General features: G+C 42.7%; 2 protein-coding genes across 2 annotated transcripts; one reads left to right on the top strand and one right to left on the bottom strand.

Moving 5' to 3' along the window:
• The first annotated feature begins 169 nt into the window (after positions 1–169).
• Positions 170–3,081, top strand: LOC135487642 (uncharacterized). The gene is made up of 5 exons (XM_064771666.1): positions 170–242; positions 901–1,010; positions 1,246–1,476; positions 1,795–1,979; positions 2,487–3,081. The coding sequence occupies exons 1-5, from the start codon at positions 216–218 to the stop codon at positions 2,723–2,725; spliced, it is 792 nt and encodes a 263-aa protein (XP_064627736.1). The 5' UTR covers positions 170–215; the 3' UTR covers positions 2,726–3,081.
• A 1,703-nt stretch (positions 3,082–4,784) lies between these two features.
• On the bottom strand, positions 4,785–13,916 carry LOC135487632 (peptidyl-prolyl cis-trans isomerase-like 4). Its single transcript, XM_064771646.1, has 13 exons — positions 13,751–13,916; positions 12,498–12,565; positions 12,075–12,139; positions 11,648–11,765; positions 11,148–11,293; positions 10,899–10,995; positions 10,491–10,607; positions 10,185–10,309; positions 9,948–10,014; positions 8,559–8,670; positions 8,087–8,168; positions 7,614–7,737; positions 4,785–7,094 (listed from the first exon to the last, which is right to left on the bottom strand). The coding sequence occupies exons 1-13, from the start codon at positions 13,818–13,820 to the stop codon at positions 6,705–6,707; spliced, it is 1,581 nt and encodes a 526-aa protein (XP_064627716.1). The 5' UTR covers positions 13,821–13,916; the 3' UTR covers positions 4,785–6,704.
• Positions 13,917–15,759: the final 1,843 nt, after the last annotated feature.

Genomic DNA, 15,759 nt, shown 5'->3' with positions numbered 1-15,759 from the left:
GACCGATCCACAATCCTCGCCACATCGTGGATACAATAGGGAACTTTCGCCACGCCGTCCGAGATCCAAATCTCCGAGAACGGGCCAAAAATGTGAATGACGTCATCAGTATTTGGGTATCAGATTGCGATCCCGAAACCGGATGCCGTGAATCAGGCGATATATCTCGAGTGGCTTTTCCGGGAACGGCTGCGCGGCTATCAAAAATTATTCAAATGGCAAACCTGTGGGATACTCTCGCGGTATGTACAAAATGAGGACGAATATGGGTGCAAAACATTCTTGAGTTGATAGTGAAGCCATCCTGCACGATTTTAATTTGTTTTTCATGCTGTAAACATGGTAAAACAGTGCCAATTCTAAGGCGCAGAAATGTAGGCCTACATCAGCAGTGTACATTAACATGTAAATGTACTGTGTGTCAGAACCGTAGGCCTAATAATGTATGTAGGGATGGCTCTCTCATCTCTTGTCTGATGAATGAATGATAGGCCTTTTCGTCAAGGGCTCCCGAAGGGCTTAATCCCATTGTTCCGTAGGCCAACAATGGGGCTCTGTCCGAGGCTCGAACAATGGGATGAAGCCCTCTGCCTGAGTCTGGGAGCCCCTTGTCGAAAAGGCCCTATACATTGACCGGCCTGATTGACTGAGTCAGTGATTGATTCTTCATTCAGGGCATGTAACATGGCTACTGACACCCCTGGCCAATGTTTGACTGGAGGCGGCCTTTACTAGTTAGAATCTTTGGAAGGCGACTTGTCAGACTCGCCTCTGAAGGCATTCGAAGGCCCCTAAGGTCAACGAATAAAAGAGTGGCCTCTTAGTCACCTGTCTTTGATACTGGTTGGTAGGCTAGCTACTGGTCCTAATTTTTTTTTCATTGTCACTTTCACGTTTCAGGAGATGAGGTTTGAACCTGGCAGTGGTGATGAGGAAACTGGTCCCGGACCCAATGATGGCGGCAGTGGGGATGCACCACCAAAAAACCCCAAAAGTACAGGCAAGGCAGGGTATGTATCCATGCTTTCTCCATGAAGGCCTGTGGGCCAGCCCTGTAGATGTTCGCCATAAACCCATAATTGTTGAAAATTCAGGGTGGGTATGCACAGATTCAGAAGACGTTTTTTGAAGGAACCCCCTCTTGATCCTCCCAGATCCCTCAAAATGGCAAACTATAATAATCATAGTACTTTGATCTGGTAACTAATCATCTGCTAATGTACAATTCTTTTCTGCTTTTTCTAGGGCCAAGACGATAAGGTATAACCCGTCCTTCGATGTTACACTTCTGCGAGAAATCAGAGCTCGAAACCCATACGAAGATGCAGATAGATGGGCAGTAATAACCCAGAACTTCAATTCTGCTATGTTGAAGATAAAGCCCGGAGCTGTTCCGGTTAATGACCGATCGGTGAAGGAGAGGGTAGACCGATTAATTAACGCATTCAAAACACAGCAGATGGCTGCACTAAGAAAGTAAGTTTTGTTGCATTGATGTCTCGGACAAAATTCAGTGTTAATTTAATAATTATAAATTTTGAGACAAGATAAAAAAATAGTTTCTAGCAACTTAGATGTAGGCTTAGGGTAATTTTTACCTTGCCTTTTGACTTCCCTATGACCTATGAATTTACAATAACCTGCATATTTTCAAATTCTTTTCTCTTTGCTTCAATCCATGGGTCGTTGGTAGAATATCCCATCATTTTTAAGGTTTTCTTCAGTCCTCTGTGAACAGTAATAAAGTACTTTGATTTCCAAGCAAAAATGTTCATGCCAATTATACTCTTTCAGATCTGGCACTGCTGAGGAATATGAAGAGCGGGAAATCCTCCTTCAAGAGATCCTCACCATGAAGTCTGATTCCCATGAAAGAAAGAAGACCGCATCAACCAGTTCAAACAAAAACGACAAGAGATTGATTGAAGCGGGGACTGAAATAAGGAAACGCGCGATGGAAACCCTGATTGGTGATAAAGGTAAGAATACGTACTGAAACAAATTTCTGATTTTTGTCCACTTGATCCCATAAATTTAGGTGGCAAAAATCTGATGTGGCCCTGGATAATTGCTACCCATTTCCCTCAAAAAGATATCACTGAGAAAAGACTGTCCTTCAGTTGGGGGGGGGGGGGGGGGGTGATGTCATTAGGGGGGCATAGAATGTCTAGGAGGGGCAAATGTCAGGGGTGAGGGAGGGAAACTCATGATTCCCATTCACATGCTTTGGTCCCATTTCTCTCCAAAGGGAGGGTTAATACACTAGCTAGGCCTAAGTCGAACCTGTTGGGATCAGAGATTTTTCTTCGACTTTTAAGACAAGGTTCAACTAAGGTGAGGATTATTAAAAAGAAAAGCATAAGTCAGAATTCGACTTATGCAAGACTGACTTGGGCAAGTTTGACTGTGATTCTGCAATTGAGGTTTCATTTGACTACTGCATGTTTTAGTAACCTCCATAGTTATACTTCTCTTTTACATTGCAGATGAAAACAAGGCTCCTTCCAACACCCCAAGAAAGAAAAAGAAAGAGGTGATGACTGACTACACTAAAATGAAACAGGAGGAAATTAACCTAAAAAATGAAGAACTGGCATTCAAACGGGAACAATTTGAACTTGAAAAAGAGGAGAGGCGCCATAGAATGGAATTAGAAAAGACAAAAGAACAACAGTTTTCAGCAATATTTCAACAATTTATTGAGAGTCAACAACTCAAGAAATAGACTTTGAAATTATCAGTACGTCTACTGTAGAATCCCCTCTGTCTCGACACTTCTGTGGTGACTTGAATAAATGAATGAATGGTTTTCCCCCGTGTTTTCCTAGCATATTTTTGGGGGGGGTATTCCCATTGTTTCTCTACGCACAAAATGAAATATATCGATGTTTAAAACCGGCTTCTGTGAGGTGTTTGAGAAACAAGGGTCAAGATTGGAAGTGTCGAGACAGAGAGGATTTTACAGTATGTTATTCATGTCAAAGTATTGTGTGCGAGTTAAGTTAGTATTTGATTGTTTTTTAAAAGATGTTGCAATGTTACAGAGTTTATTGATATAGAAATAAATGTTGGTTATTTTGATTTAATATCTTTGTATCAATTCAATTTTATGCCTTAGGCTACATCTGTGAAGAAAGAGCGTATACATCTGAGATCACAACCTATCACGATGCTCTGCAATGCTGGATTAAGCTTTTGTGTGAGAGAAGGCCATCCCCTGGAAGCCATTCAATTCACCCAGGCAATTATCAGGATTTCAAGAATGGACTTGTTAGCATGGTTAGCTTACAGGGATGAGTGCCAGTCAGATGTTACTCCCAGCTACCATGGCTTCATTATGGTAACCCCACTCCACCCCAACCCCCTGGGAATCGGCAAACATTGGCCTCGCATTCGATTTATTATGGTATATTGGAAAAGAATGCATACTAAAGTAAACCGTTTCATGGAGACACTGCTGCAAAGTACTGTAGAATCCCCTCTGTCTCAACACTTCTCGGTTTTGACTGGTCTGATCTTGAAGTAATTATATTGTCAATATAATTACTTCAAGGAAGATGAAAATAAAAATGTCGTTTCTCTTGATGGACTAAGACCATTCCCAACTTAACGTGGAAGAGAAACGAGTCATCTTCAGTTTTTTTTATATCTGGGGGGGGGGGGGGGTCAAGCAGCAGCAAGTTCGAGAAGGTCCCAAAAAATACACAATTCCAGTCATTTGGGAAATAGCGATCGCGCTGCCATCTTGTGTTGCAGTCAAGAACAGCAAAATCAATTGACCGCCCGCGCTAAATTTGAAATTCACTGAGACCGGAGGCGCGCTGCGGGGATGCGCGCACAGAACCAGAAAACCGTTACGTTCATTTACTAGTCCAAAATGCCAACATAATCCTCCAAAGTTGGTGGGTCAAGTTCGAAGTAACCGCCCGTCAAGGAACCTCTCAGACACGTGTGGATATTGGTCAGCAAGCCTGCAAGCAGGTAATACTTTGCCACAGGCTGCAAAAATACCTTCAGGTCTTTTTTGAAATCTACAAATGCCCAGTACTGTAAGATCTTGCCAAATGTCCATTCAACAGATGTTCTTGGGGCCGCCATCGCAGTATTGAATGCCTGTTGATGCTCGTTTAGCCCAAGCGCGCCTGCCCTAAATGGAGAAATCATCCACGGTCGAACAGGATAAGCAGGATCCCCATAAACGTAGTAACTTTCACCGTTTTCGGTCCGTGGCAGACGATCCAGCTGGTCGTGAAGGCCACTGTCCGCTAAGATGCCAGCGTCATGCCGTCTCCCTTCAACTGGTCCCCAGAGATTGGCGAGGATGCCATTTGGTAGGACCATGGACTGAAATTTTAGAGAGTGTACGCGCTTGTGTCCATTGAATACTGATCGTTGACCTCTTATTGGTCGACAAATTGGTCTTACCGTTCCATCGATGAAGCCAAAGCAGTTATCCAAGGGTGCGCCAGACTCATGTATAGCATCCGCGTAGACACGAAGATGTTCTTCATTTAGCCATGACTGATCTAACTGGTGTAGGAGGTGTCCATGAGTTTGGTAAATGTAATCGACGGTTTCATTGATTGCGAACGATATGACAGAAGTCGGCCTTCCGAAAACATCTTCACTTTGACTGAGCCTATTGGGATACGCCATCCGTCTCAGAGTCATGCAGAGGGCGTCAAGACCCTTAACCTCACAGCGATTCCGACACTGAACCACATTTGGAATGCGTAACACATTTGCAATCAATGATTTCATCTTTGTAGAATCTGAATTGTTCCTTGCTTTGTGCGTCAGTCAGTCGATTCAAGTCGAATCTTGGCCAGTTGGGATTAAACGTGCTCTCCTTATCTTGGGCGTCAGCAAAAAATAAATGTTCATGCATAACCTGCATCAATTCGTCATCTTCGAAAGCAAAATTTCCTAGCCGTCTGAGATCAGCCGCCATTTTGACAGAATCACCATAGCAACGAGCTGCAGGTGACGTAAAAAAATACCCGTCCTCGGAACGGCGTGGCGAATGCGCGCAACGTACTTTCCGGGAACGGGATCGAGAACGAGATCCGTTCTCGGCGGATCGGATCTCGGACGGCGTGGCGAAAGTTCTCTAATGTTTGATCGGCCCGGGGCTGAACAACATGATGGCGATGGCCGCGATCTAGTCCGGATTGTGTCTGAATGCAGTTAGTGCGGATTGAGATTCGAATTAACCCAGTGTGAACTCATCATTTTTATCCCGCACTAACTAGTCCGAATTCCGGAGTGCGCACTACGGAATTCGGTTTAAATACGCATTAGGTGTGAACGTAGCATAATAAACGAGATGTTGCACGTTTTACCTATTTTTGTTTTGGCCTCCTGGTGGCCGAGCCGAGTACCAGATCAGATCGAAATTCGGTGTCCGAGGTTACATGACGTAGGGAGTCATGTGTATCAAATTTCAAGTTCAAAGCTTTAGTGGTTAAGAAACGTGCCATAGTAACAATCAAACGACCAATTTACGCCATTTGACCTCTGTGACCTTGAAAAGCAGGTCAGATCAAAAACTCATATGATATGTGATGCTTCTTTGCTAGGAGAACCTACCATGAAAATGTTATTGAAAACGAATCACTAAAAATAAGCAAGATATTGCACTTCTTACTTTTTCCATTATGGACCCCTGGTGGCCGAATAAAGAATCAGATCGGGCCAAAATTCGGCATCAGAGGTTATCTGATGTAGGGGGTTATATGCACCAAGTTTCAAGTTCATAGCTTTACTGGTTAAGAAACATGCCATAGTTTACACTCTCACGGCCAATTTACGCCATATGACCTCTGTGACCTTGAAAAGTAGGTCAAATTGAAAACCCGTAAGATATGTGATGTATTCTTCCGAAGAGTACCTACCATAAAAATTTTATCGAAAACAAGTCACTTATAAGCGAGATATCACACTTTTTAGATTTCCACTTTTGGCCCCCTGGTGGCAAAGTTGAAAATCAGATCAAACTGAAATTCAGCACCAGAGGCTATGTGATATAGGGGGCTATCTGTACCAAGTTTCAAGTTCATAGCTTTAGTGGTTAAGAAACGTGCCATAGTTAACACTCTAACAGCCAATTTACGCCATATGACCTTTGTGACCTTGAAAAGTAGGTCAAATTAAAAACCCGTATGATATAAGATGTATATTTGCTATGAGTACCTACAACAAAAGTTTCATCGAAAACAAGTCACTAATAAGCGAGATATCACACTTTTTAGATATCGACATTTGGCCCCCTGGTGGCCAAGTTGAAAATCAGATCGGACCGAAATTCAGTGTCAGAGGTCACCTGACCTAGGGGGTGCTGTGTACAAAGTTTCAAGTTCATAGCTCTAGCGGTTAAGAAACGTGCCACTGTTTCTGAAACAGGATACGACGGACGACGACGACGACGACGACAACGAGGACGCCGCCGCCGACGGACACAGCGCTATCGTATAGACTCCCCTTACGGTGAGCCAAAAATGTGAAAATATAACAGGTAAAAAGTGATGAAAATGAATGCAAAATGTTTTCTTACATGTTCAGTATTGACATTAATAATGAGAAATTGACCCACCGTTCATGACCTATGGTGGTCACGCTATCGACACCACTACTACATAACCATGATATTTGGGGTGCTTCAGATGGAGAACTGTAGGAATAAAACTCGTTCTCTCCAACCCTAGTTATCTGCTGTCTCGTTCCCGCCTCTTATCTTTCACTTGAGGTCGATCAGAATCCCGCGATCTCTCATAATCCCACTCCCGCGATCTCTCATGATCTCGTGATTGCTCCCGCTTATCCCGATATTTATCTTTTTTCTCATAACTGTCCCTTTCTCGTGACCTGGAGCGATCGTGCCGCCAGTGCTTTTCCTTTCGCCTCTCTTTGCTGGATGGACTCGGCGACCTTTCCAACGGACTGCGAGAACGCACACGTTTAGATTTTTCAAGCCTCGTGGGACTTCTTGATATGGACCTCTTTAACCTCTTAGGACTAATTATACTTGACCTCTTTGATCCTTTAGGTGGACTGTTTGACCTTGAAGAAGACTTCTTGGAATGCTTGCTCTTTTTCTGAAATATAAAAAAATATATGTACATGTAAAATGTTTCTCATTGACCCATAACACAAACTTACGTCTTTCCGAAAATGGTCTTCTAATCTATGCACATGTAGGATAAGGGGAAATACATTCTTTGCAAAAGTGATCCGAGCCCTGCAATCTAGTTGATGAGGAAAATCAAACTTGATGGGCAAGGAATGACCATGAATCAATTCGGGTTTTATTGCATGCCAGTAAACAGTCTTCAAGGAACACTTGAGAAAACTGTCGTGGGCAGTCCTCTTCTCTATACAAACTCTTGACACAGACAAATTCAACTCAACAAAACAATGCTTCACACCTTAAGATCTGGAGCCAATTAGTCCCAGATCAATAGAACCCAACAGGCCTTAGGGTACAGAGACCAGGCTTTTCAATTTAACCAGAAATTGGTAGGCATATTCAAAACTTAAGGCCATCCAGTGTAAAGAACTATGAGAATATACATGCAAGTAGGAGTTGACCTTGACAGAACACCGGGATACTACACCTTATGTTTCTCTTTGCTGCTGCTACGACTTCGACTGCCTTTGTGCTTATGCTTCTTCTTCTTCTTCTTGTTTCCTTTCAACGAGTCACTTTCTTCCCGTGGTTCAAACACAAGGTCATAGTTTCTGATGAGATGTCAAGGACGACATACCTGCACATGCTCCACATACTTCTGACAAGAACGAACTTCTAATGATGCACGACAGAACGGATGGTCATAACATGTTTAGAATACCCTCAAAGTCGATTTTCCTTGAGGAGCCATGCTCCTGATCAATTTCTGAGTATACTGTTTTTTTCCTGATTAAGGCTATGTTAAGATAATGCTTCTTTTTACTTTAACCATACACAATCATCTCAAACCACTCAAACTGGTTTAAGATTGGATTTGCTTACAACTCCAGTATTGCCTTCACACTGAGCTCATTTGAAGAGACCTCATTGCTTGTTATTGAATATTCAAGTCAAGGATACTCTCCCCGGTGTGACTTGTCCTTAACAGCATACTCTGGACGCTTGTACTCTTTCTGCTCGTTGGGATGCTCCACACCTTTCCCTGAAGCAAAACAAGCATGGCTATAATTATAGAAATCTATATTGACAGAGGAATGGTTTGCACTGAAAGGCCTTTACAGGTATGATCACTGTACAAGCAGCGGAGGCCACACTGAGGAGCAGATTGTACACACTTTGATCCCTGAGGTCATCTTGTCTTGTACATGTAATGCATGCAGGTGTGCTAAGTCACTGCAGTGACAAAACATGCGAGCCTACCACCGATGACAAACGTGGAGTTTTGAGCTGAGAAATACAGTGCACGATCTGTCTATCTCTGATAGACGCACATACTTCTACATGCATGTCTATGCTGATGTTAACAGAAGCCCTTAATCTCAAACCAATAACAAAGAATTTCATATTCTGATAATCTAAGAACTGAAATGACCTTTCCCTTTCCATTTGACCTTGGCCACAGACTGACTGAAGTCAACATGAATACGCCGATCATCTATGAGCACATTATCCATCTTGAAGTAGGCATTCTCACACTCACTCGGCTGAAATGAGTAAACATGTGAGGTTGCATTCATCACAAAGACTCGTCTTGGTCAACACAAAAGGGGTAAGATGCTAAGATGACTAGAATAGAACTGAGAAATTGTCTATCGGCAAATTTGAGTCCAGCATCAGTGTAAGTAGTGCTTGGAGACTGTAGAATGGTGAAGAGAGCTCTAAAAGTGGTCAAACTACTAATTACAGTTGTTCTACAGCAGGAACACCAGTGAAACACGTCCGTTTACTCGAAACTGGTTGAAATGGTGCCCCGTATAGGCCTACGTTGATCTAGGCCTACCGCGGGGACCCTAATATGGCACAAAATCGCTAAAAGGTGCACTAATGACGGCAGGTACAACCATCTAAGCGCTTGATACAGCATCTCAAGGTCATGCATGCATGTTAGGGGGGGGTGCACTAAATTATTATTTTGGCGTAATTGTTGCATATTTGGGCTTTATTTGGGGGATGAATTTACCTTCCGGCCCTAGATAGACATGTGATAGACATGTAAACGAGCTGAGGAGTCACAGCATTTTATTGTTTTGTCAATCTCGTACACATTGAACATTGCTATGAAAATGGAATTTTGCCTTGCTTGTAAAATCAATACATCCAGCACCGTAATGATGATGATGATGATGTCATGCCATACACAATACATCCAGCACCGTAATGATGATGATGATGATGTCATGCCATACACAGGAGTTAGTTACAATACACTGATTATTATCAATTATATTACAAGCAGGGTACAATACATCCGTTATAGGGGGCACGACACATCCTTATTACATACAGGGTACAATATATCCGTCATAGGGGGCACGACACATCCTTATTACATACAGGGTACAATACATCCGTCATAGGGGGCACGACACATCCTTATTACATACAGGGTACAATATATCCGTCATAGGGGGCACGACACATCCTTATTACATACAGGGTACAATACATCCGTCATAGGGGGCACGACACATCCTTATTACATACAGGGTACAATACATCCGTCATAGGGGGCACGACACATCCTTATTACATACAGGGTACAATACATCCGTCATAGGGGGCACGACACATCCTTATTACATACAGGGTACAATATATCCGTCATAGGGGGCACGACACATCCTTATTACATACAGGGTACAATACATCCGTCATAGGGGGCACGACACATCCTTATTACAAGCAGGGTACAATACATCCGTCATAGGGGGCACGACACATCCTTATTACATACAGGGTACAATATATCCTTATCACAAACCTTCTCAAACTCTATAAATCCATATTGTAGAGATTCCCCCGACTTTTGATCCTTAATCACTTCACAACTGAAAAGATAAAGTGACACTGTGAGATCCTCTTCCAGGCACACAGTATCCAGATGAAAAGGAATGAAATGGTCTTCGTCCTCCTCTGACAGTACCATTTGAATGTGGATATCTTTTTCAAGCAAATGCATGTATCTTTGAAGAACAGCCCAAGAATTTGCTTCTTTTACCTGAGAATTTTGCCAAACCTTGAGAAAATGATTTCCAGATCTTCATCAGTGGTGACCGGGTTCAGTTTACACACGAATAATACTGTGTCTGGGGCTTGGACATCAACTGTTGGCAGATCACCAATCTGAAATCAACATTTGAGTGGAGAAGTGAGAGGGAAGGTTTCAGCTAAGCCGATGGAGATTATATACTTGGGCTTATTTCTAAACTTTACTGACAACAGAGGCACATTTACAGCCATCATTTGAAGAGGCATATTGCACCTTAATCAGGAGGATGAACGGAATGCACAGAGCTGCACTTACGATTTCCAAGAACTGTGCATTAGCCTTGGCCTCCTTCTCTTTTTCTGCCTCCTCAATTTCTTCCACTGTTTTTCCCTTTGTGTCGTCTATTTCTTCGTCTACTCCTATTCTACCACTCTGGAAGAAAAATGACACTAATGACGTCCACTTTTATACAATTATGTAACGACCAAAGCTCTTTACACCCAACAGTCAATACCACCATGCAGAGGCTCAACAGAAGTACCAAGGATTTTGTCAAAACATGAAAGGCTTGAAACAAATCACACGTCATTACAGAGTTTGAACTTTGTCGCCTCTGAGGTGATGGGTTTGATTTTTAGGAAGTAACACTTGATACCATAGGTTTTCCTCTGAGGGCTGAAGTTTCTTTTGGGCGTTGGAGGCAGAGAAGACTTGTTCGCTTACTTCCAGTTGCTCCTTGGTGAGTTGAGGAGACCTGTCTGGTACGATGAGATCATCTGGGTCATCAAACGGGTCGTCAAGAATAACAGTATGGTAGATCCTGTAGGAGAGACATGATCTACTGTCTTTATTTTGCACACGAGTACAAGATAGAGAAATCTATCTTTTCCTCTGTTGAAATTTTGAAATATCCCTCTTAAAAGCAAACTGATGCTTATTCTAACAGAAATTGGAGTAACTCTCTTCATTTACCTTATGTCTATATAGGGCTGATGGTTCTCCTTGTCCACAATGGCTTCATTGATTTGATCCAAGACATCAAAGCCCTCAGCAACCTCTCCAAACACAGTATGGACACCATCGAGGTAGTCAAGGTCGTCACCGAGGGTAACGAAGAACTGGGCGAAAAACTAAATATTTGATTACATTTGATTCCACTGTATTCTTCACAGATTATGAGAGCTGATAGAATGATGGGCAGGTCTTATAGTGCTAATAGGGGATACTCCAATGACATATTGCACAGCTCCACCAACTATAAACTACAGAATCGAGAATGATGGCATCGTTGAAGCTGTGGCCAATGACTGAAAGAATGCCCAACTTCTATTAATATTGACAAGATTTTAATAAGTATCAAATCTCTCCTGACCTGAGCGATTAAGTAAAAGGACCACATATTATGAATAATGCTATTCAAATGACATTGAAAAAAAGAGTAGGCAAGCCTGAAACAGACCAATGTCACTCACCTGTGATCCATGCATATCATGTCCGTTGTTCACCATGGAGATCAACCCTCGCTTCTTGTGCTTGATGCGGGGTTTTGTTTCCATTTCAAAGTAGCGTGCCTGGTCTCCATACAGCTTCCTGGTGAAAGAGAAATTAAGAGATTCTTCATCTTAGGAAGAAACTTGCACATTTATCTATCATTGAATACTGACTACCGATTTTGATTTCTTGCCCCTGGTGCCGATGAGAGGGCAAAAGAAAGATGCCATTCAAGAGGACAGAAGAATAAGCTTGTGATGGACCCATCCTCCTAAGCAAAACAGGTTACTACCATGCCCAAATGCAGTGGCACACATAAAACACTGATTCGACCCATAGGGGACCTTTCTCCCCAGCTTGAGTAGGTGGAGACGAAAGTGTTTCAAGCAGACGTCAGGCAGTACTTACTCAAACATTGAGGCACCACCACGACCAGTGCCTGTCGGGTCTCCTGTCTGGGCAACAAGATTATGCTGAAAGTAAAGAAAGCTTTACACAATAGCCAATGAGTATGGGTAGAAATGCTACACAATAGCCAAATAGCCAATGAGGTTTAGCCAATTAGCACGATACAATGTACAGTTTCTTAGCTGTCATCTTAAAACAAATCAGTCTGAATCGTATGATTTATAAACCAATTTCTTACAGCATAAGAGGATCACTTCAATGGAAAAAAGTCAATTATTGCTGGAATTGGCAAAAAACGTTTTTGACATTTTTCAACCTGTACTGTGGAGCAGTAAGGTGTATTGAAATTTCAACAAAAATCGGCCACATCTGCACTTTAGCAGATTACTGAAGTATATTCCAGTCGTTTCCTTGGTTACTCACCTGGACCGAGTGGAAGAGACAGAAATTGTAATACTTGATCTTACAAAGTTTCAAAAAATTGAGGCAACCTGAAAGAAGGTAAATGTTCTATGAAAATTCCTGGGGAAGAACAAAAAACGTGTTGGACATGATCGACACAGTTGTTTTTTGGCTGACATGGTCATATATCATGACATGTAAAGGCCTGCCTACCATACATCATGACATGTAAAGGCCTGCCTACCATACATCATGACATGTAAAGGCCTGCCTACCATACATCATGACATGTAAAGGCCTGCCTACCATACATCATGACATGTAAAGGCCTGCCTACCATACATCATGACATGTAAAGGCCTGCCTACCATACATCATGACATGTAAAGGCCTGCCTACCATACATCATGACATGTAAAGGCCTGCCTACCATACATCATGACATGTAAGGCCTGCCTACCATACATCATGACATGACATGTAAAGGCCTGCCTACCATACATCATGACATGTAAAGGCCTGCCTACCATACATCATGACATGTAAAGGCCTGCCTACCATACATCATGACATTTCAAGGCCTGCCTACCATACATCATGACATGTAAAGGCCTGTCTACCATACATCATGACATGTAAGGCCTGCCTACCACACAAAGTACTTCGAATGTTGTCAATATCATGCTTTGTACATGTAGCATAGCCTTCTGACGTGTTCCGAGTGTGCACATTTGATTAGTTTGGGCTCTGATTGTCTTTGTTGAATTGAAGGCCTATTGTAGCTTGAAGGAGTGTCCATTCCATAAAATTCTGTTGCAATCTTTAAAACAGCATTATGGTTATAAGGACTTGTATAAATTGCCTATTCATTCCAGAAGGTGATTTTTTTAAAGAAGTTTTCCATTTTTATTAAAGTGGAACTATACTATTTTTTCTCCATGTGATTGTGATGTGCGCGTGCATGATAAGTATACAATACAAGGAGTGAAGGACCCAATGCTATATGTTCGTGTTCCTCGCGGTTTACACCGTGACTGCCAAGACTGGTTTTGGCATCGCCACAAAAAGATTTTAACCCTATATTTTATAGGATGGCGCATGGACCGCCCAGGAAGTCTACCACCACATCATGACATGGCCACCATACATAATTGTATTTGAATTTGAATTTGTGATAGGCCTACATCACTCATGACGTCGCATACACCCATGCATGCACCGCTGCATGTATGATAAACAACAAACTGTCTGTGCAGTCAATCAAATCGGCTCACATCTTGGTCTTTCATCACTGTACATGTCGACAGTTATGTCACCTAGGGAAGTTTCTAAAATGACAGCCATGATGTTCTTTATATTCACAAGAAAACGAGGACTAATTTCGGTTATCTTCTCGACAAAAATTTCAGATTCAATTTCCACATGTTCACGCCAAGTCAGCTCTTTCGCTCCCTGACGTTTTCGCCCCAAGTCGTTTCGCTCCCCTGGACTTAGGACTGAGAAAGTACCCCGGGAAAGTACAAGTGGCAAAGTGCTTTCTCGGGTTGTCAGATCTACAAAGAAGGAATCTGCGCCACAGGATCATTTCTACTACTACACCACTCGGTATGACTATTCCAACTATTACACCGCTATACGGGATCGGCTCTACTGTTACACGGCTCTCCGCGTCCTCTATCGGTAGATTAATAAACTATCGCGGCAGCCAGTGTACGCTAGGGTAATTCACTGCATGACGTCGAGGTGTCTCACACTCAGGTTGTCATGATAGTCAACACAATAATGTCGGGAAGATGGGAGACAGAGCTGCCAATAAACACAAGAATCTTTCAATCATACAAGACTCATACTGAAGAAGACATACATTATAACTGTATTCTGTAGAAGGGTCGATCTCGTCCTACTATTTGCGCCGGTGTAGGTCGTGCCTGGTCGTTTCAATGAAAAAGACGCACGCCACTGCCGTACCGATACCTGAGAAAACGTGCCGTTTTAGGCAGATTTGCGATGATTGAAAAAATACATCTACCTCATAGTTTGTGTATTCTCATATGACAAGACCAGTGGACTCATAGCCTGAACTAACATGCTGCGATCGGGAAAACTTATACACGCACCACTAATTGTATACAGATTGCGCTCTAGTGTGTGATTGACTATTGGAGTCGATTGGCGTTAGAAGCCGCAACTCGATATAATTGGACCAACAGTAAATATACGTCCACGACCGGCGTACCCCTTTAACCATCCAGGCACCAGTGGTTTTCAATATCCTCCGCCTCTCGATATGACGAAGGTGTATAAAAAGCCTGAAGCTCAGGATACCCTTTGACTCCTTTCTGATTGGAAAACTCACGCTCCGACACTGATACTTTTTTGCCCCAATGTATCATCGAAAATCGCAGCTGCCGATTTGAACCATCCTCGGTAGTACTCGAACGCCCGGAATCAGTATTTGCTGCAGTTTGAAAAGTTTGGGTGCGGGGTATGATAATGATAATAATGAAAATTTTGACATCTGTGCATGGATGATCAGATAACGAGATAAGGGTGAAGAAAAAAAAGGAGAAAAATGCGGGGGATTCACCGGGAGTCGAACTCGTGACCAGCCGATCCACAGTCATGCACTCTTGGCGATGAACCGTCAAGGCTTTCATGCTGAAACGAAGGTTTTGTTTGCCTCTTATATGCGATATGCAAACGAGCGCGCCGCAATTGTGACAAGGTCGCGCAGGTGGCGAAGTGATTGTCCGAAATAGATCCAAGTAATCGTATATTTCGATAGTTGTACAGATTTTTCTCAACATATCGTATCTATATACCTCAGTGATATAAAAGATTATCTTTGCAGTTGATTTAACGTTTGAATGGCCTTTGTTAAAAGTTTTAAAAAATCGAGGTAGGCAGAGTCAGAGTCAATCAATGCATTGTTTTGAAAAAGACTCTGGCAGGGTCAAAAGAAATAGTTGTTGGCGCCGATGATGTCAGCAATATGGCGTATTTCCGCCCCACCCGTGAGATTTGCTCTCGTCACGTCATGAGCACATTGAACTGCAGGTGAACCGTTCTGAATTTGTACCAGCTAGCGCTCTCTCCCTCATCACCAACGATGTGTGCCGGTGTAAGTCGTGCGTGGTCATCGTGTGATGCAGTTTGTGTTCGTTGGATTCAGGTCTGGTTGTGACAGCATTATGCTGTATTATCAGGTCTGGTTATGGTATGGTTGTTGCAGTATCTGCTGTCTCTTCAGGTTTGGTGTTCTGATTTCATGCAATCCCTTTAT

This window comes from Lineus longissimus, chromosome 5, assembly GCF_910592395.1.
Source record: "Lineus longissimus chromosome 5, tnLinLong1.2, whole genome shotgun sequence".
In the NCBI taxonomy this organism is placed as follows: Eukaryota; Metazoa; Nemertea; class Pilidiophora; order Heteronemertea; family Lineidae; genus Lineus; species Lineus longissimus.
The sequence above is the reverse complement of the archived record's forward strand: the minus strand, read 5'-3'. Positions and strand labels throughout refer to the sequence as shown.

Coding starts and splice junctions, on each gene's coding strand:
- LOC135487642 (XM_064771666.1), top strand. CDS start 216: ATGGCAAACCTGTGGGATACTCTCGCG. Junction 243..900: donor ACCTGTGGGATACTCTCGCG/GTATGTACAAAA, acceptor TTCACGTTTCAG/GAGATGAGGTTTGAACCTGG. Junction 1,477..1,794: donor CAGATGGCTGCACTAAGAAA/GTAAGTTTTGTT, acceptor ATACTCTTTCAG/ATCTGGCACTGCTGAGGAAT.
- LOC135487632 (XM_064771646.1), bottom strand. CDS start 13,820: ATGGCTGTCATTTTAGAAACTTCCCTAGGTGACATAACTGTCGACATG. Junction 10,996..11,147: donor CAGCCCTATATAGACATAAG/GTAAATGAAGAG, acceptor TCTCTCCTACAG/GATCTACCATACTGTTATTC. Junction 7,095..7,613: donor GCAGCAAAGAGAAACATAAG/GTGTAGTATCCC, acceptor TTTATATTTCAG/AAAAAGAGCAAGCATTCCAA.